Below are 22,177 nucleotides of genomic sequence, written 5' to 3'. Positions count from 1 at the left end.
ATTGTAGTTTAACCCCTTAAGGACACATGACATGTGTGACATGTCATGATTCCCTTATATTCCAGAAGTTTGGTCCTTAAGGGGTTAAAGACACATTACTAGGAGTATTGTTACTGTTGAGCTCTGTTATACACATTACTGGGAGTATTATTGCTGTGGGGCTCTGTGATACACTCAGACACATTACTGGGAGTATTATTGCTGTGGAGCTCTGTTATACACTCAGACACATTACTAGGAGTATTATTGCTGTGGAGCTCTGTTATACACTCAGACACCAACAATATGGAGCTCCTAGAACAGAGGGACACTTGGTACATATACTTTATGCAATTGTTGTGTTTTGAAATGACATTCACTGCAGTTGGGTGTTCAGTGAATAAACAAAAGTTCCTTGATTTGAGTTTCCCCTTTCTTTGGTCCTTTTGTTCAGTTTTGTTGCCTCGGTGTGGTCGCAGCATTTTACAGAGAGAGCGGCCCTCAAAGTCTTTAAGACCAAGTCATACCTTCCACTGTCAGAACACGTCCTTGGTATGCTGACTATGCAGAAAGCTGCCTTCATATTAATACCTCTCCATCTGTCCGTTACAAACCGTCCTATTTAAAATGTATTATTAAACCATTCAAAATTCCGATACGTAACCATAATTTGCTACAGGGTACGATTTTCATGTTTACCAAATGCTGCCTCTTCATCAGTTCTTCTAATCTTATGATTTAAAGTATGTGTATTTATACACTTTGTTTTTTAATTTATTTTTTAGGAGTGAATTTGACATTTTAGGCAGAGCTGGAAAAAAAAAATCTCAAGAAAGGAGCCCCAACAAGAAAAATAATTATAGGAGATTTATTTCACAATGTGTGTGGAGTTGGCAACGTTTTGGGGTCTTTGTCAAGCCTGGGTCGAAACGTTGCCAGTTACCATGTTTGATCATTCTACATTCTGTAAAAGCAATTGAGATACGTGTAGCCAGCGTGACTCACAGAGTTAATCACTTTCTGATTTTACCGTTGAATATGGAAAATAGTCTGGTGTTGTTTTAACAATGTATCCCGGGATCCCCTTTTAATATGGAAAATAACTGCTCTGCGTGACATTGTTTAAGCTTTTCGATATCTCCTTGTAAAGTGAAAACATTCTATGTGTACTGATATTACGGACATTGAATCAGATTGGTTAATGCCGTGCTTGGGTGGTCCCTTCTAATCTAGTTATTTAACCCCACTAACTCATTTTAATGTATCACGATTTCGAAGATGGACAATTTTCTTTTAGTGGATGTGGCTAGAAGTTTCCATGGGGTTATTCCAGGACATTTTAAGTAACCTCATGACCCACTGGACCCACTATCGTTTATATAGCTGAAAATGTAATTTTACAAAAAAACAATTTCTAAATACTCACAACATCAAAAGATAGGGACTATATCTCCTAAAGTGGGGCATTGTACAGCTTGCTAAAGTGCTTCATGAGTAAAGAGTATGTCCTCAATAGAAATTGGCACTTTTTTTATCAATGAACCTCGTTAACCCCTCTGGGCTGTCAATCAGACAACCGGTCCTGTTACTTCCTGGTTTGGTCAGCTCAGTGAAGCTAAATTCGAGGCAGCAATTGCCCAGAGCACCTGCCTTGCAAAGACTTCCGATTGAGCTGCATTGGGAAGTCTGTGATTGGACAGCCACAGAAAGTCTGGATGTGGTTAGAAGGGGAGGGCAAAGGCAGCAGACGAGATCTCCATATTTTACAAGCTGTTTTTTTTGGGGGGGGGGGGGTTTATTCTTTATTTTTGCGTCCATGTAAACAAAGTGTTATTCAACAGTTCACCTGCCACAACAGCTGGGGTCTACGTTTGTTTAAGCATTCAACAACATTTTGGCAAGAGTCTATGCACATATAATTTTTGTGTAAGAGTCGTTGTGGAGGTAAGTGGTACCAGTCGCGTCTGTTATAGGGTAGGGGTCCTTCACTCCGGTCTCCTTGGCTGAAGCTGTTTGTTTTTTAGTTCTACCCCCAATGAATAAATGTATAATTAATTGCATATTTTCATGTTATTTGGGCAATGAAGTGTCCCTTTGAATTCTCAACAATTGTTAATTTCGTGAATAACCCCATTTGTGTTATCTCAGTTCTTTCAGAATACAGAATCCTTGTAGGGATCTATACATTTTACAGATAATGTGATATCCAAAGCTGTGATCATTATCAAATGTGGTGTTTTTGGGAACGTGGAACCTTTGGACTGGGATTTAAAGGCAACCGTTTGTGTTATTTGGCAAAGAAATGTTGGCAGGCTACCTTCTATTGGTTGGCTATATAAAGGTTATTGGAAAATCAGAAATGTGGTTAACTAGGAAACAATCTGTGTACGAGAGATGCCACTCCCAGCTAACTGCTTGGCAGAGATTATCCTTTATGTATGAACATTTTAAAGGATCACTCTAGCGTCAGGAACACAAACATTTATTCCTGACTCTATATAGTGCTAAACCCATCATTTAGGTTACTTGCCCCCTATAAAAGTTTAAAACTCTCCTTATTTACAGCACCGCGCAGGTCTGCCTGCACTGACTCCACCCCCATTTGTGGCATCATCTAAATTGCCAATCCAATGCTTTCCCATAGAGAAAGCATTGGATTGGCTAAAATCATCATGTGGGCGGGGCCAAATGCCATTTTGGCCAATCAGGAATAAACCAATGCATCTCTATGAGGAAAATTTAGCGTCTCCATGCAGGGCTGCTTACTGTGCAGCACTGAGCCAGGAAGTCCCTCCAGTGGCCATCTGAGGAGTGGCCACTTGGAGGTGTCCCTAGGGGCAATGTAAACACTGCCTTTTCCCTGAAAAAGCAGTGTTTACATGAAAATGCGTGAAGGGAGCTATTATACTCACCAGAACAACTACATTAAGCTGTAGTTGTTCTGGTGACTATAGTGTCCCTTTAAATGCAATAAAGCACACATTTTAAAGCTGTATCATCCATGTAATTTACAATTTACTTGGGCTTGCCCTAAATAAGGAACGATTGGGCAAACGTAGGAGCATTGAAAACTGCTCTGCCACCTTCTGGGGTCTTTCCAGGTTTTGCAAAGACCCCCAATTTTGACATTGCCTCTTGGTGGATGGTGGCCCTGGCTACAGGGGAAGTTAGGTTTTGTCTGCAGGTTCTGGCACTTCAACCGCATGAGCGAGACTACAACACTGCTGTCTATGTAGGAGACGGATTTAGTCCTCTTGCGTGTGAGAGAGAGGATCAGGATTGGTTGGAGAATCCCAGCCAGTTTCTGGTTAGGGGAGGGCAGCATGACATTTGCACCGTCGTTATTCAGCATGTGCTATAAACTTTAAATAATACACGGACACGTTTTAATACTGTTGGAGTATAAAGTCCACAGCTTTATTAATTATTAAATATATGAATAAATTAACATATTTAACCCTATTGTCTGTAAACTACACTTCCCATGGTGCTCATGGGAATACAAATTGTGCTGAGTGAGCAAGTGCCCGACTCGAACACAATCAACATGCCACTCCTTATTGTTTGAATGTATGAGGAAGAGAGAGATATTATATTGCTAAAATGTGCTCATGTTTACCACAATACACTCATTGAGCTACAGGAGCGCTCAGACAAGGAACAGGAATACAGAGTGGGGAAGTCCTTCTTTCCCCACTATAGTAAATAACATTGAGTGTGTTGCACAACAGATAGTAAAACAGGCTCACTTCTCGTCCCAATCTGTTCAAAGCTAACTAATCCCAATTTGATTGCCTTCTTTTCATCAAAGTCTGAGAGGTTTTATCTACCGTATTTATCGGCGTATAACACGCACCTCATTTTTAGAAAGAAATTCCAGGAAATTTCCCCCCCCCTCCCATAGTATTCCCCCCCCCCTCATCCCATAGTATTCCCCCCTCATCCCATAGTGTTCCCCCCCTCCCATAGTATTCTCCCCCCTCCCCTCCCATAGTATTCTCCCCCCTCCCCTCCCATAGTATTCTCCCCCCTCCCCTCCCATAGTATTCTCCCCCCTCCCCTCCCCTCCCATAGTATTCTCCCCCCTCCCCTCCCCTCCCATAGTATTCTCCCCCCTCCCCTCCCATAGTATTCTCCCCCCTCCCCTCCCATAGTATTCTCCCCCCTCCCCTCCCATAGTATTCTCCCCTCCCCTCCCATAGTATTCTCCCCCCTCCCATAGTATTCTCCCCCCTCCCATAGTATTCTCCCCCCCTCCCATAGTATTCTCCCCCCCTCCCATAGTATTCTCCCCCCCTCCCATAGTATTCTCCCCCCCTCCCATAGTATTCTCCCCCCCTCCCATAGTATTCTCCCCTCCCCTCCCATAGTATTCTCCCCTCCCCTCCCATAGTATTCTCCCCTCCCCTCCCATAGTATTCTCCCCCCCTCCCCTCCCATAATATTGTCCCCCCTCCTCTCCCATAGTATTCTTCCCCTCCCATAGTATTCTCCCCCTCCCCTCCCATAGTATTCTCCCCCCCTCCCCTCCCATAATATTCTCCCCCCTCCTCTCCCATAGTATTCTCCCCCTCCCCTCCCATAGTATTCTCCCCCTCCCCTCCCATAGTATTCTCCCCCTCCCCTCCCATAGTATTCTCCCCCTCCCCTCCCATAGTATTCTCCCCCTCCCCTCCCATAGTATTCTCCCCCTCCCCTCCCATAGTATTCTCCCCCCTCCCCTCCCATAGTATTCTCCCCCCTCCCCTCCCATAGTATTCTCCCCCCTCCCCTCCCCTCCCATAGTATTCTCCCCCCTCCCCTCCCCTCCCATAGTATTCTCCCCCCTCCCCTCCCATAGTATTCTCCCCCCTCCCCTCCCATAGTATTCTCCCCCCTCCCCTCCCATAGTATTCTCCCCTCCCCTCCCATAGTATTCTCCCCCCTCCCATAGTATTCTCCCCCCTCCCATAGTATTCTCCCCCCCTCCCATAGTATTCTCCCCCCCTCCCATAGTATTCTCCCCCCCTCCCATAGTATTCTCCCCCCCTCCCATAGTATTCTCCCCCCCTCCCATAGTATTCTCCCCTCCCCTCCCATAGTATTCTCCCCTCCCCTCCCATAGTATTCTCCCCTCCCCTCCCATAGTATTCTCCCCTCCCCTCCCATAGTATTCTCCCCCCCTCCCCTCCCATAATATTGTCCCCCCTCCTCTCCCATAGTATTCTTCCCCTCCCATAGTATTCTCCCCCTCCCCTCCCATAGTATTCTCCCCCCCTCCCCTCCCATAATATTCTCCCCCCTCCTCTCCCATAGTATTCTCCCCCTCCCCTCCCATAGTATTCTCCCCCTCCCCTCCCATAGTATTCTCCCCCTCCCCTCCCATAGTATTCTCCCCCTCCCCTCCCATAGTATTCTCCCCCTCCCCTCCCATAGTATTCTCCCCCTCCCCTCCCATAGTATTCTCCCCCCTCCCCTCCCATAGTATTCTCCCCCCTCCCCTCCCATAGTATTCTCCCCCCCTCCCCTCCCATAATATTGTCCCCCCTCCTCTCCCATAGTATTCTCCCCCTCCCCTCCCATAGTATTCTCCCCCTCCCCTCCCATAGTATTCTCCCCCCCTCCCCTCCCATAATATTGTCCCCCCTCCTCTCCCATAGTATTCTCCCCCTCCCCTCCCATAGTATTCTCCCCCTCCCCTCCCATAGTATTATCCCCCCCTCCCCTCCCATAATATTCTCCCCCCTCCTCTCCCATAGTATTCTCCCCCTCCCCTCCCATAGTATTCTCCCCCTCCCCTCCCATAGTATTCTCCCCCTCCCCTCCCATAGTATTCTCCCCTCCCCTCCCATAGTATTCTCCCCCCTCCCTCCCATAGTATTCTCCCCCCTCCCCTCCCATAGTATTCTCCCCCCTCCCCTCCCATAGTATTCTCCCCCCTCCCCTCCCATAGTATTCTCCCCCCTCCCCTCCCATAGTATTCTCCCCCCTCCCCTCCCATAGTATTCTCCCCCCTCCCCTCCCATAGTATTCTCCCCCCTCCCCTCCCATAGTATTCTCCCCCCTCCCCTCCCATAGTATTCTCCCCCCTCCCCTCCCATAGTATTCTCCCCCCTCCCCTCCCATAGTATTCTCCCCCCTCCCCTCCCATAGTATTCTCCCCCCTCCCCTCCCATAGTATTCTCCCCCCTCCCCTCCCATAGTATTCTCCCCCCTCCCCTCCCATAGTATTCTCCCCCCTCCCCTCCCATAGTATTCTCCCCCCTCCCCTCCCATAGTATTCTCCCCCCTCCCCTCCCATAGTATTCTCCCCCCTCCCCTCCCATAGTGTACTTCCCCCTCCCCTCCCCTCCCCTAGTGTACTTCCCCCTCCCCCCCCCTCCCATAGTGTACTCCCCCCCCCTCCCCTCCCCTAGTGTACTTCCCCCTCCCCCCCCCTCCCATAGTGTACTCCCCCCCCCTCCCATAGTGTACTCCCCCCCCCTCCCATAGTGTACTTCCCCCCCTCCCCTCCCATAATGTACTTCCCCCCCTCCCCTCCCATAATGTACTTCCCCCCCTCCCCTCCCATAATGTACTTCCCTCCCCTCCCATAATGTACTTCCCCCTCCCCTCCCATAGTGTACTTCCCCCTCCCCTCCCATAGTGTACTTCCCCTCCCATAATTACTTACCTGTCCTGAAGCGTGGGCCGGCTTCACAGCTTGCACCGCGGTACAGGAACTTTAATTTCATGTTCCGGTTTCCGGCGGGACTGAAAGGAAGTGTGCACACTATTGTGCACACTTCCTTTCAGTCCCGCCGGAAACCGGAACATGAAATTAAAGTTCCTGTACCGCGGTGCAAGCTGTGAAGCCGGCCCACGCTTCAGGACAGGTAAGTAATTATGGGATATCGGCGTATAACACGCACCCACGATTTTCCCCCTATTTTCAGGGGAAAAAAGTGCGTGTTATACGCCGATAAATACGGTATTTTTTTTTTTTTAAATGTGTTTTTAGAAAGTTTTACATTAAAAGGGACGACACACATAGCGATTTCATCTAATTGATGTGCTTGGAGTCTCCTTGCACTGTCCCTACATTTAATGTTATACCATTTTGAGCAGTTTAAAAGACACACACACACACACACACACACACACACACACACACCCACCCACCACCACCCCCTTTAAAAATGAGTGTTCAAACCTTTTTGAAACGTTACGGGAAATTGGTCATCTATATATTTGAGATTTGCTTTGAATTCTCACTTTAGTTAATAGGTTTAACTGTAAAGAAGGTATACCAGTGTTGGGGAATTCACCATTCCTTTCAGTGAATCTACCAGATTGACGTCAGAGGCTCTAGACATGGCATGGACTTTGTATTCCTGCCCAGTTTGTAGACTCCACACTCTGCATGTAGATGATGAACGCTCCTCGTAGAGCTGTATTGATTCAATGGATGGCTATGAGGAGATTCTGATTGGTGCAGAGCAGGGTTTTGACGCGCATGCACTAGAGCAATAGCCTCCCAATGCTTTCTTATGGAAAAGCATTGGATTGGCTGAGATCATCGTTTGATCTCTGCCACGGAGGCGGAGCAAGTTGCGGCATTGGAGAAAAGGTGAGTAAAGTCACATTTTCACTGCTCTGACGGGGGCCAGGGGCCTAAATTGCCACACCAGCACTATAGTATTCCTGGCACTATAGTGGTGTCTTTTTGGTTTGTTTAAAAAAAAAAAAAAAAACCCTGCAGTTTAAAATGTAAATACTTTTTATGTTGGACCCAGCTGGAATAAAGATGAACTATCTATCTTACAAAAAACAGGAACTCCAAAGCCCGTCCCACACCCCCTGTAACATGTTATGTTGGACCTTGTCCTTATGTGACATGAGGAATTCTTACATTCTTTATCTGCATTCATTATAATTCCATGCATTTTTTTTTCTTATGCTCTATCAGTAGAATGGTTACTTTAAGGAAGAAATGTGGATAATTAACAAGGGGGCTGCAAATTTTAGACTTAAACGGATATATTGGGAAAATATTATCCACCATCGTTTGTTATTTAAAGGGACACTATCTAAGTGGTATCGAGTGTTCCTGTGTGCAGTGGAATATAAGTTCAGTGGTTTATTAAAAATCCCTGTGACTTTAGACTGTCCCGTTTCTTTCTGTTGGAAGAGGGTGAAGTTTAGATTTTGGTGTTTGACTACTAACAATCTATTCAGCTGAATTAGCGGATCACAGCCTGGTCTATAGAATTCACAGTATTATGGTTGGGACTTTTACAGCACTGGAGTGTCCCTTTAATGTGAATAATGCAACATTTAAAAAAAATACATATACATATTGTTTAATATTTTATTTTCATGGATTCCTTTTTAAATGTGCTGTACCTGTCTGCCTGGAGGAAATTCTTTAAAGGTTTACTCCATCCAAAGAACACTGGATTTGATTAGACTAACCCTTTTTTAGGTGGTCCGCACCATGCCAAACGTTGAAATATAACATTATCTCAGACCGGTTTCAAGTCTAAGTTCTCCCTGCAGCCCAATCCACCTTGACTGATGTCCCTGCGCCCTCGCTGTTGGTGGAGGGAGGACAGCGGTGGCACCTAACATCTAAACATGATCTCGTACTGTATTTCTCTTTGATATCTAGAGCAAGAGTGGGCGCAGAGCATTAAGGGCTGCTCTCCTGGTTGCTATGAACGAGGAAAGTTCGGGAATCCCTTTCCTTGCTTAAGCCCTCCCACTGATGCTGGCCATCAGTCAAAATGACTGATGGCACAAGCCTGTTCTTGCGGTGTGCTGGGAGATCCAGGAGTTGCCAAAAGATGTAGTCACCATGCTTCCAGGAACCAATATTTCTCAAGTTGTAAAGATCTCAATTTCCATATAATCTTATAAACACTTTGTAACCTCCCCGTGTCTGAACATTGAATATACATCCCTATCGTCCATCAGGGGAGGAACACAAGTGGTCTCACCAAAAAAGGGTCATCACCATCAGTTCAATGCACACAGGAGCCCCAAAAGTAGGTGAGAATGTCCTCAAAGCCCATTAACCCTCCATCAGGCGAGACCAGCTGTTAGAAGATGGTCCCGGTGGACACTTGAAGGGTCTTTGGTGTGCCTAAAGTCACTCTAAAGGATGAATCCCATGCTGGCGTGCTGTGTCTCCGAATTCTAACTCTGTAAAAGTCTACAAAAGGATATGTTGCTAGGGGCAAAGAAAGGGCAATTATCTCTCCGTGGAATTAAATGGTTTAATAAGATTAGTTGGAGGAGTTTATTTCTCTTCCAAATGTAGTTGTGATCCTTTATCAAGAAAACCGGAAATTTGAGACAAATCTTTATTTTATTGGATACTGAATTTGTATTTTGATTTTATTTTTGGCCAGATGTTTGTTAAAGAGGAAAATCACAGACACTTCTTTGTGTTTTGTTTTGTTTTTATTTTTTTTTTTAATGTTTTTTTTAAAATGTATTTCCCTGTATCCGCTTTTGGGTCGGATTGTGTGTTACTTGGACTCCTCCCTGCCTCCACCCCATAATAGACTTCGTCCACCCCATAAGCTGTCTCTTAAAGGAACACTATTGGCAACCAGACCACATCAGTTCATTGAAGTTATCTGGGTGCACTGTCCCTGTCAATTTAACCCTGCAATGGTAATTACTGCCAGACTGCCACTAGAGGAGATTCCGGGTGGTTAGACTTTTGGTCGCCTAACTGTCGCAAAGCATGAGTACATCCAGCTCCAGCTAAAACTCCATAGAAAAGCATTAACACAATGCTTTCTTTTGGGGTAGCCTTAAGGCGAACACGTTGCTTTCTGCTCCTGCGCATTTGGTCGTCTCCGCTGGGTGACATCAGCGGAGGCAGAGCCTGACCTGCGCGCTGGATTCAGGTAAGTGACAAAGGGGTTTTTAACCATTTCATCACTCCGAGGGGGACACTATTGGGTACTGTAGTGCTAGGAATACAACATAGATGCCCGAGCACGTCTAAAATATAATGAGGCAATAAAGTCACCCTGATTGTAAAATGCAGTGTAGGTAAGGGTCTTTTCGTTTGGGGTTGGGCGGGGAGAGTGGGGGGTTATATCATTTTACTATTTCTCACTTTTTATTACTTTTTAACCACATTTATTACCCCAGTAAGCACAACGGAAGTGTTTGGCTTGTGAATGCACGACCGTCTCTCCCTCTGATGTCTCTTACCTATCCATGTGAGCTCTCTGGCATGGGCTGAATACTCAGAGAGCACTTTGTACAGCGGAAGTGTGTGATTAAATCGGACAAAAGGGAACAAACCCAGGATGGCCGGACTGGACTCAAATTCAGGGCTATGAGTAACCTCTTGCATCTGGAGTCCTGCACCAGTTATCTGATGGCTTAACCTAGATTTTTATCTTTACACGTGTTTGCATTTGGTGCGATCATGTTGTTCTCCCACCTTTCTGTGCAATCCATCTGCGATTTCAAATCTCACGTTGCAACCTGAAATAACAAAGACCATAAATAAATGGTAGTCGTGCGGGGAGTTAGACAAATCGTTTTAAATACTAGAGTAGGCAGCAATCGCCTCCTGTGACATTGTTTATTATTGCAGGCTGCGGGAGAGTCGCCCATTACAATATTTGGGATATTGTCAAATAACCATCCGATCCTTTGTTTAGAGCAAGTCATTGTACGGCCTGTTTTCGCTGGCTTTTCTCTAGCTCTACGAATAATAAACCGTAAATCAGCTGAATGTTCCCCTAATACCAAAAACAAGTGCTACTGCAAATGGAAATGCTTTGCACAGAGCAACTGCTGCCTGTCCTACGATAAAAGCAAATTTACATTAGAGGTGCACTGTTTGCAGCCCTGTATTCTGAACGCTATACTGCCCTAATCCAGGACTTGACAAATTGGCTTGGAATCTGGGAGCCAGCTACAAACATTAGGTGCCAGGTTTTTCAACGCCAAACATACCATTCTTAAAGGGACACTATAATCCCCAGAACCACTACAGTTTAATGTAGTTGTTCTGAAGTCCATGTCCTGTCTGTCCCTGAACGCTTTTCAATGTAAACCGTGACATTTCAGGCAAAAGGCAGTGTTTACATTGCTGCCTGGTGACATCTTTAGTGACAGTCACTCAGGCGGCCTCTAGAGGTGGTTCCTGGGTCAGTGCCTCACACTGTGCAGTATCTACGTTAATGTTCCCTATAGGAATGCATTGATTCAATGCATCTCTATGAGGAGAAGTTGATTGGTGCAGTGGCATTTTGCTGTGCATGCGCAATAGTCTCACACCCCGCCGATCCGGGGGGGGAGAGATGATTCATGCATGCTTGTGGCTCGGAGCGGTGAGCGGGAAGCGGCCTCCTTTCCAACCCCCCTTCTCTCGCCAGCCTTGTTCCGCCGTTTCGGATTCCGGGTGGTGAGACGGGTATCTGCGGGTGCATACTGGGTTCCTCAAGCTGTTGAACCTCCGTTTGTGGGTTTTCCAGGTTTGTGCACCCCGATTTCCAGCGTTTAGTCGTCCATTCGGCGGGAGCTCAAGCTTAGCACGTTTTGCTTGCTAGTCAGGCTCCGCCCCAGGACTAAATGTTTAAAGGATCACTTAGATGAAGTGGTTCTTTAGTCCGTAAATCGTGATAAAACAGAAGGCTTCTAGTAAAACGTTTTGGTCCTGCATTGAACTACTTATATGCCAGATTGCCAGGGACATTTTGACTATCTTTCAGCATTGATTTTACACTTCCTGCAAAAATGTTTAAGCAAAGTCAAAGGTACACTCTAAGCACCATAACCACTACTGTATAATTCTATTGGGATGGTTCTTGGCGTTGGATGCTGTCCCCAGTATTTTGTTAAACTATTTATTTTTTCGGAGGGGGGGATAATTAAATAAAATTTTAGAACCCTTTAATCCCGAATTCTGACTCCCTTAATACGACTTCGTATTTGTTCATCTGGAAAAATGCATTCTGGAATCCACCTCCCATTTCACAAATCAAACGCTGAGCCCTGTCTGTGGATGTCGATGGCGCATAAACAGCGTGAAATGTAGTTACAAGAGCTCCAAGCGACTGACTGTACAGAGCCCCGTGGCATTTCTGGATTGTCAGAGGACGGGATTTGGTTGCTCACTCCCTGCACACATGGATCTGTAAGCACAAGGTTTATTTTTCATGATTTATTCTCTCTTGGCGTCTCTGTACAGCGTCTGCTGACTTACGCTGGTGAATAAAACTCTGTCTATAGAGGTGTGTGTATACATTAACTGTACTATAAACTATCGCATCCTAAAATAATGTCACAAACTATTACTTGATGGACTGGTAATCCCTTTTTTTCCCCCCCCTCTCTCTCTCTCTTCCGCACTCCCTCGTACACCAATCAGTAATAGACTTTAGGGAAGTATTATTCTCTATGTTACAATAAAGTCAGGTGAAGAATAAGTATAGGATATTTTTTTGTGCCACGAAAATGATGCAAGACGACGATTTACAGGATGGTACTTTGGGATTTGGTGAGACCGGGCCTTCTCTGTGGACCTGAAATCCCCAAACCTCTTCCTTTAATCTTCAACCAAAAAATCCTTTATCTTAAGAAATAAACAATGTGAAACGGAACGGAGGGTTGCTGTATTTAAAACTGTCAAAACAGTAGCAGACCCCATTCTGACTACCGCAAAGGATGGAGCCAGCAGTCTTGTGATGTTGGACTTCTAACACATGGGGAATCATATCCTGCCATCCCCTCCTCCCGGCTGCTGGCCAGCAAATCCCATAAACCCTTGGCAGTCTATGGTTGGGAACTGTGGGATTCGAGTTGGTGGCTTGCTGGAAGAGCTGGAGATGAGAGGGTTGAGTTTTGGGATTTTTATTTATTTTCCTGGTCCCTCGGAGATGAGTATCTGAGATATAAGTGCACCAACAAGGGTCCATTTCTAGTCCCCCAACACCGCAATGCAGCTGCAGGCAGTAAATCAGGCTAATAAAGCAGACAAATCAGGTTTCTTGATGTGTAAGGATTACGTTCCCAACAAATCGTTGCTGTTTTGGGCTCAGCCAACGGCTAAAACCTTTTTATTAATGGCAAATTGTTCTCCGCATTAAACACACTGACCGGGGGTTTAGCCTCTGTATGTAAACTCTCTGTATTTATATATATATATATATATATATATATATATATTTCTAATAGTGATCCCGATTGTATACATTCCGTGAGGTTTTTTTTTTTTTTTTACTTGCTGATCTGTTCCATAGACCAAGTGTGATCCATTGAAACTAAAGACTTTGACCTGTTTTATAATACAAAATTGACTTACCTGTGTCCAGAATACATTTTTATTTTTTAGGTTCAAGTAAAAGTTTAAAAAGGAACACTATGGTCACCAGCTTAATGTAGTTGTCCTGGTGTCTATATTCTGTCCCTGCAGACTTCATAATGAAAGCACTGGCTTTTCAAAGAAAAGAACAGTGTTTACATTACTGCGAGTCACTCGGACAGCCACTAGAGGTGCTTCCTGGGTCAGTTCTGCATTTCCACCTTCTGTACGGACACCCTGAACTTTCCTCACAGAGATACATTGATTCAGTCCAATTTTGGATGACCGTGATATCCTGAGATAAATGGGCTATCCCGTGCCGGTGAGAACCTCTTTGCTTCTTTAATGAGAGAATAAGTGTATTCTCCTTTATCAGTATGTGTTAAAAAAAAAAAAACAACTAAAAATTAAAGGGACAGTACAGTCACCAAAACAACTTTAGTTTAAGGAAGCAGTTTTTGTGTATAGATCATGCCACTGAAGTCTCACTGCTCAATTCTCTGCAATTTTGGAGTTAAATCCCTTTTGTTTCTGCTTATGCAACCCTAGCCACATTTCCCTGACTGTGACTGAAACAGGCTGAAGGAAAACAAAAATGGTTTAATTTTTAATCAGATGTTAACTTGCTTTAGATGTCTCCCCCTCCCCCCTTTTTCTTATGCTATGTAAATTGAACTTTAATCACAACATGAGTCGCCTAGAAGGCTATTAACAGAGCAGGAGATACGCAATTCTAGATTTAAATAAAATCTGCAATATTGGAAGCTTAAACATTAGAGCTCTCTTTACAGGAAATGATTAGGAAGAATGCCCGAGTCAAATACAAGGAGGTGTGACCAGGGCTGCATAAACAAAGTTATTTAACTCCTAAATGGCAGAGAATTGAGCATTGAGACTGCAAGGGCATGATCTATACACCAAAACTGCTTCATTAAGCTAAAGTTTTATTGGTGACTATAGTGTCCGTTTACATGATTAAGGGGTGCTGTTAATCTGTACCGGTACGATTACTAAACTAGACCATTCAAGAAAACATCATTGCTGCTGTAGACTATAAAAGCTGCTTGTGTGAGGAAGATCTCCCCCTTAACATTTGTAATTATAATCTTAAACTCTTGTTTACCATACGGTAATGTGATCTTCCAGATGTGAAAACAAGAACTAATCCTAATGCCAAAGGTTTCGCAATAAAAAGAAAAGGCCGAGCTTTCGTCCAGGACTCGTGACTTGTGTATTTTGCAATTCTGATCTCCCTTTGAGCCGCCAAAGCTTTGTTCTTAGGCGCTGGATTGGTGGATCGATTTATTTATCACCGGTGTTTATAAAGCGCCAACAAATTCCACAGCGCTGTACAATTGGGAAAAAGACTAATACAATAAGAACAGACTGATACAACCTGCCCATGAGCTTACAATCTAAAGGCTATAGAAATCTTAATTTATAAAGGGAGAGTATATGTGGGTGTAGCCCTGCACCAGCTGCTGCACGTGCTTAGTGCTTTTCCAGTGGCAGCCGTAACGCGTACAAGGCTTGCACGCATTACGTGACTTCCAGTACGCTCTGCAATGTCTGTGTATTCAATGAATGAATCACAACAGAAGCCACGGATCATCTGAGTGCGCAGGAAACATTAGACCCCTACGGAAGCCGATGTAGAAAGCACTGAATCTGTCTATATGGGCAGGAAAGGGGCTTCACTGATTTTACTGGAAGCTACAGGATTGGTCAAGAGCTCCCAGTCACTTCCTGGTTTGGGAAAATATCCCATTATATTATTTATTATTTTTAATTCCCCTCCCCTCCACCCCCTTTTATAATCTGTCTTTGACCAATAGTTATTAATAATACAGACCAGGCTGTATAAAAGAGCTGCATTTTGCGAAGACTCTGTGAAGTCGCAACTTTAACTATTTAATATTATTTTCCTTGTAGGAGGTATGTTTTCATTTCCCTCCTATAATACTGGGGTGGTGGGGGGGATACAAGTTTGTGTGAGTTTCAGAACATTAATGCACTGTACGACCAACTCCTTTTTTAGGCTGATTCTATCTTTTTTCAATTGCTCTTTTTTAAACTTTCTTTGAATTTTCATTTAGTTAAACGTGAATTGAGAAAACACATCTTTTTCGTTTTCCTCTGATCTGCTGTTTTGGGGCTATTTACTATTGAATTAAGATATGGGAATGTTTCCATGACGCAGAGCTACCATGCTTTGCTACAGCCTAACCCCTGTAGTACTTTCTTAAATGGGCCTAAAATGAGTTATGGGACTACATTTCCCATAATCCACCCAAATTTTGCAGATCTCTCTGGGATTATAGTCCTTTTTGAAGAACACAGCCTTAATACCTCTGGGCTTGAAGGATTATGGAAAATCATAGGTGACAGTATAATGTAAACAGTACAAGCATCTGCATGGGGCCCCTACAAATCCACACGATGGCCATCAGGGGGTGAGCGGGTTTGTGAGAGTTGGTTTAATGTATACATTGTTAGATTCCTTGAGAGATGTATACAGTGTGATTATAGGGCAAGTATTTAATCTGAGTCTCACTTTGCGGATAAGGACTTGCATTGCGTGTTTAGGAGAGGAGTTTATTTATTTTTTTTTATTTTTTTTGCGGTCTGTTTTGGTAATTTTTTTTTAACGCATACAAAAAAATCTGTTTTTAATATGAAATATCAAAGTAGGTAAATAATGTTACACTTGGCTATGGTTTAGAAGTCCTCAAATTATGACATAATCTGTTCTTTTGGGAGGGGGGACAAGGCTTTATTTTTAGTTTAAAATTAATTTTAAACGTTTCACTTAAACAGCAAATTGCAGTGAACCGAGAATCCACTATCTCTGACACTAGCTGTAATGAAATTTATTTTAATTTAAAAAAAAATAAAAAAATTTAATTCTATATTTGCAAACAAACGAAAAAAGAGAGCATTTTTTTTTTTTCAATTTGGTGTTTAAAAAAATAAACACATTTGTCTTCATAGACTTGTATTGCCATTATAGCCCGTGCTTGCTTTATTACGCTCTGGAGCTGTGCATACATTAACCCTTCGAGTGCCAGGAGCTGTCTGATGTTTAATAAAGCTGTAGTTGTGTATCATAAATGGGATGCAGCCTCTCCCCCAGCCGTGCACAGAGCGTAGTGAGCAGCATTTTGATTATTCAGACTCTGGTGCAATGATGTCATCCCTGTGTGCGGGGAGAGACCACGCCAGCTTCTGACTGCATTAAACACACACAGGCGGTCAGGTCCTTGTGGACCAAAGCCCCCATCCACCCACATCCACTGCTGAGTAAGGGAAGGGAGCTAGCAGAGCGGTCTTGATGCAAGCCTTCTCAATATAACGGAACAGTTAGGGCTTTGAATAAAAGGTGTCTTTTAAGTGTCAGAGAGAGAGAACAACTTGTTCCTTTTTATAACTAATCCTTGGACAATCAACTGGGGGAGGGGGTACTTTCCCACGAGTTGGCTGGCATTGAATCATTGGAAAATATCAGAGGTTCGCTAGCCATCACAGGGTTAAAAATCCCAAACCTGGACATTTTGTTTCTGATGAATAATTGACCATTTGCGACCATTTTTTATTTTTGCATATATTTCAAAATATAATTAATTTTTTAACGTAAGTGCATATAAGTGCCAGATATTCAATTTTAAGCTGAAATATAACTGTCTGGTTTGTATATGTTATGTTTTATTTATGCGATGGTCCTGCAGGTCAGGTCAGCCATTTTGTCTCTGTAGTAACCGTATATTTTCCCCTTACGATGGCTAGGCAGAGTCAGTCGCCTCTTTGACATATAAACGGCATAAAACCCAGAATTCCTCTCTATCCTAACTACAGCCACTTGTACAGCAAAGGAAAATGTCTGCGTTCCCGTTGATGGATCGGTTATAAAGCTGTAGAAGGCTCGGCCTGGCATGGCTGCTGTAATAGTGAAATTTTAATTCTCCGCGAAGGACAGACCTTTAGACCCAACTCCGTCTTTCTCGGCCTGAATATTCATTACTCTAGTGATGGAGTATGGCTGTAATATAACCACGACGTACTAGACCCAGCTCTATTATCACATGATACAACGTCACGTTTGGCGCTGTGGGAAAATTTTTTAAATGATTCTGGAGTTCAGAGGGTTAATGAGGCTTGGGAGAAAAAAGTTACTGCATCAGTGAATTATGGGTTTTCAGCCCAAAGTATACATCAACCCTTATCGTTGGAGTTGCTAAATATAAAAAAGTGGGGAAAGATATTTGCCGTCCTAGTTCTAATTTGGCCAATCTGTCCCAGCATCCAATACAATATCGGGTTAATTAGTGTTAAAATCTTTGTAGAGATCTGAATTCAGCACTCCTATTCATATAGCAAAATTCAAACATCCACAGCAACCGAAACGCACCCAGCTCTCGTCTTTTATCTCCTTCTAGAAATCTTCCAATACCTTTCCTAAAACAAACTGTGCTTTTAGTGGGCTATTGATTGAGCCGGGTTGGTCCACCATTGGCGTGCTGGTTTTTCCGTTTTCCGTAGTTTTCACTTTTATCTGATGCTCAACTAGTCTCCGTGAGAAGGAACTTTGAAACGTGCGTTGGAGGGCACGCCGTTTTTTCTACTTTAGGTTTTCGGTCCCTGTTACATTGTGCCGCAGCCTTGAGCATCAAGCTTACCAAATTGATACAATAAATAAATCATGCATAAAAAAACTAACTATAAACTGTTCAACTATGCGCATTGGTGTATACAAAATATATAGACAATTTGTTTTTATCAGTACCCAGTATTTAATCAGAAGATTTGCACCTAAACATGGATTCGCTATGTTTTACTCGAAATTCACTTTGTCGTTTTTTGTAAAAAAAAAAAAAACACTTTTTGCTTAGACTCTTTCTCGGTTGTGGTTTTCCAAGCCTGGTAGTCACTTGATCCTATGCCTTATTGTGTCAAGGTGTATACTTGGGCGTGTTCCAGCTGGGCATGGGTTAAACGCCTGCGATTTTCAGTAAGCGCCCAGATTGGCGAATTGTGATTATGAGTTTCCCTAGAGATCTTGTCACCCAGGTATTTTGTCTACAGCTGGGTACCCTCTGCCTCCGTACCATGGTTTGTATTCCAGTGTGTGCTGCAAGAGACGAGGATGAGATCATTGCAGTCCCAAGAATTGATGGTGCTGCTTCGTGCAAAGGGAGGGAGGTGTAGTGTGTGTGTGTGTAGGGAGGTGGATGCATGTATGTGTGGTGGGAGGAGGGAAGACGTACAGCCAGCAAATCAATAGTGTCTACAGCCAAGAATCCAATTTTCCCATTACATCTTCGAGTTGCTTTTTTTTCTCTCTCTCTCCTTTTTTCTTTTCTTTTTTTTTGTTTTTTTTGGTTCCCCTACTCAGGTATTCCTCACAGCGGGGAAGATTTGTGGAGCATCTGTGCACTTTGTCTTATTTGATGGCTCTTTACAGCATCTCACACAATATCTAATTCCCCACGCTGGAAGTGCCGTCCATTCATTCAGTAGATACTGATGACATCAGTTGAATTATTTTTTGGTTGATTTTTTTTTTTTTTTTTCTCACATTTTTATTTTTATATTTTTTTTTTTGTGTGGATTATTTATACATTTTTATTTACACTTGGACTGTGTTTGGAAGCGTTTCAGCTATGCTTGGCTTCGATGTCTGTGAATTTGGTAGCCAGCTTTTTGAACTTATGTGGCTGACGGTGTGTTACAGAGGTGAGCTAATCTCTTCTCGTTAACCCTCTGGATGCTGGAGCGGTATACAGGGCATTGTCAGACAGGAAAGGGGGGTTTAGTGCACGAAGAATATAGGATTATTTCATGGCTTTGAATGAGTAAATGTGGTTTATTTTATTTCCTTTTAAAAAAAAAAATAAAAAATTGGGGGGATATCTGAAATGACCCATTTATTTATTTATTTATTTTAATTCCGATTTTGTAAATGTAGGCTGTCCAACCTTGGTTTGGAAACTAAAATGATGTTTGTAAATAAAATATTAATGTTAATTATTCATATTTTAATGCTGGAAATTTTATGCTGATATCTTTTTTTGAATGGTGTTTCATTTCCAATTTTTGTTTGTAATGTCCTTCCTTTATTTATGTTCCTGCAAACTTTACTGTCTGGTTTAGTTGCCCGGCTTTGGTACCCAATGCATCCCCTGGGTGTGAGGCAGAGGGTGGCACCGGCAAAGACATGAGATGAGTCTCTCTGGGGTGTCGGTAGGAGGATTGAGATCACATCTGCATGGCATATCAGATAGTCTTTGCTTCTCATAGAACATATGTCATAGAAAAAGGAAAAAAAGTTGGGTTATTCCCCCACCGTACATGTTTAAATAGACCGTGAAGGATATATGTATGTAATTCTTATTTTTTTCTCTTTCCATCGCAAATGTCCAGGATTCAAAATTAGTCTGATTGTAATTTCTAAACCTGGTTTGTGCTTGTGTTTTTTGTTTTTTGGGGAGGGGGGGTGGGGGGTTGAGGAGGGATTGGCATCAAATGATAATGTCTAAATGCAGGACAGAAAGTTTTGTCCACTCGATCCTTTCCTTCTGTAGACTATCTATTTTCGGGCCATCTTGCCAACATTGCTCATCAGCTGGACGTGGATTACAATTCCCATAATCCTCAACTAGCCAGCTGGATAATGGGGAATGTTGTCCTGGGGTTGGTTACATCAGCCAGAGGCACGGGCTGGAAATTTCAGTTCTATCGAGAAATGTGACAAGATTCCCAATTTACAGGGATTTTATTACAATACTCGCACAGCAATGCTTTGTTGATTTGATTATAACGCCATATACAGTTTCTTAAAGAGGAAGTCACTGTAAGTATAGGGTGTAGCCCTTGTTACAATAGGAGACACGCCCTAATTGGCAAAAGTCCCCAAGTGGATGAATTAAACCATTTATCCTGCAAGCTAATGAGGCTTATTCGCTAAATATTGAATTGTAATGTGTTAGAATAGCCAGACTGGTATAACTAGCAGAGAGTTTTGTTCCCGATCAGCAGGTATTACCTACATTTTACACTTTGATTTTCATTTTACTAAAACTGTGTTTAGTAAATAAGCCCCAAGATCGAAAGCAAATTTCTGTTCGGACATATTTAAAGGAACACTATTGTGTATATACTGTAAATACAACTGTATATTCCGAACGCTGCAGTGTCCTAGTTACTGTTTAGGTGACTGCCCCCTACGAGGAATAGAAACCTGGTTTGCTTTTTTTTGGGGGGGGGGAAGGGGGGGGTGGTTTCACGCTGCACTGCTCTCCGTAGCTGACCCCGCCCCCTTGGATGACTTCATTGATCTTGATAATCTCAGTCAATCAAACGCTTTTCCCATAGGAAAGCATTGGGAGGCTAATGCACACGTGCGGGAAAACACTTTGCCAATCATATGGTCTCTATTAGACTATCTGAATTAAATAGCAGCGGTTTACTTGGCTTTTTCATCACGAGCGCCCCTTCTGGACGTCACTATGACAGCCACTATAGAGACAGTTAAACCCTGCTCTGTAAAATTGCCATTCCTGCAGAGCGATTATATTTTACATTGAGGGGTTAAAATGAGGGGCATGGCAGCCAGACCACTTCATTTAGGTAAAATGGCCTGGTTCCCTGAAGTGTCCCTTTAAAAAATGTCTGCACAGTGGATATTAACACTGAAAGTTGTTTTATTTGTATATTCTTTTTTATTTATTTTTTTTTAACCTTTGACTCTCCTTTTATGTTGAACCCAACTGACTGAACGTATGACTGTTAAAGGACCACTCTAGGCACCCAGACCACTTCAGCTTAATGAAGTGGTCTGGGTGCCAGGTCCAGCTAGCTTTTACCCTTTTTTTTATAAACATAGCAGTTTCAGAGAAACTGCTATGTTTATTCTGAGGGTTAAGCCAGCCTCCAGAGCCTCTAGTGGCTGTCTCACTGACAGCCGCTAGAGGCGCTTGCGTGCTTCTCACTGTGAAAATCACAGTGAGAGCACGCAAGCGTCCATAGGAAAGCATTATGAATGCTTTCCTATGCGACCGGCTGAATGCGAGCGCGGCTCCTGCCGCGCATGCGCATTCAGCCGATGACGTCGCGAGGAAGAAGAGGAGGTGGAGTAGAGCTCCCCGCCCGGCGCTGGAGAAAGAGGTAAGTTTAACCCCTTCCTCCTCCCAGAGCCCGGCGGGAGTGGGTCCCTGAGGGTGGGGGCACCCTCAGGGCACTCTAGTGCCAGGAAAACGAGTATGTTTTCCTGGCACTAGAGTGGTCCTTTAAGGCCATACCAAGAGAAAGCAAACTACTGCGAAGTCAGCAGATGCACTGACTGGCTAATATAAAGCTTCCAGTTTTGTCCAGACAGTCTCTATTTAAGGTTCCTGTCCCACTGTCCTATCTGTCCTCAGAAAGCTTAGCCCAAGCACCTCATTAAACACTCTCACCCTATACCCAAGACACAATGACCCAGCGAAAAGCCCTGAAACGGCTCCAACATGCTGTGCGTTCATACTAGTCTGACCTGCCGATGTAGTGACGCAATACGCATCACTGTCCCGTCCTCTCTTACCCCGCCCACCGGCGTCCTGTGAAGAATATTGAAGGGGAATGCAAATGTTTGGGGGGGGTCGGGAATTTTGAGTAGCTCCGAGGAAAGAAGTAACCTGACCTAAGACTAGGTCAACGCATCATTCGGTCACAGGGTGTATAGCGGGCCAGTCGTCCTTCTTATTTATTTTATTTTAAAACTTCAACATAATTATTAAAGGGTTACTCCATCCACCATGACCACTTCTGCTTTTTAAAGTGGTCATCGTGGTAGGACACCGGATGTGCAGTGTTTCAGCTTCAAGCCTCCATGAGGCTCCTGTGACATCACTAGGTTGGATTAAGGAA

The 22,177-nt window shown here is 43.6% G+C and overlaps 1 protein-coding gene across 2 annotated transcripts in view; it reads left to right on the top strand.

Annotated features, from left to right (window-relative positions):
- The window catches only part of ARHGDIG (Rho GDP dissociation inhibitor gamma), a 66,678-nt gene that overhangs the window by 5,019 nt on the left and 39,482 nt on the right, over window positions 1-22,177 (top strand). The window contains exon 1 of one of the 2 annotated variants that reach the window (XM_063430696.1): window positions 18,863-19,006. The exons of the other annotated variant lie outside the window; for it this stretch is intronic. Coding sequence (XP_063286766.1) covers window positions 18,934-19,006 — 73 coding nt within the window. The 5' untranslated portion in view covers window positions 18,863-18,933. Of the gene's footprint in view, window positions 1-18,862; window positions 19,007-22,177 lie in introns of those variants that run through there. 2 annotated transcript variants of the gene reach the window in all.

This window comes from Pelobates fuscus, chromosome 8, assembly GCF_036172605.1.
Source record: "Pelobates fuscus isolate aPelFus1 chromosome 8, aPelFus1.pri, whole genome shotgun sequence".
Lineage (NCBI taxonomy): Eukaryota > Metazoa > Chordata > Amphibia > Anura > Pelobatidae > Pelobates > Pelobates fuscus.
This window is presented reverse-complemented; position numbering and strand designations above follow the sequence as displayed.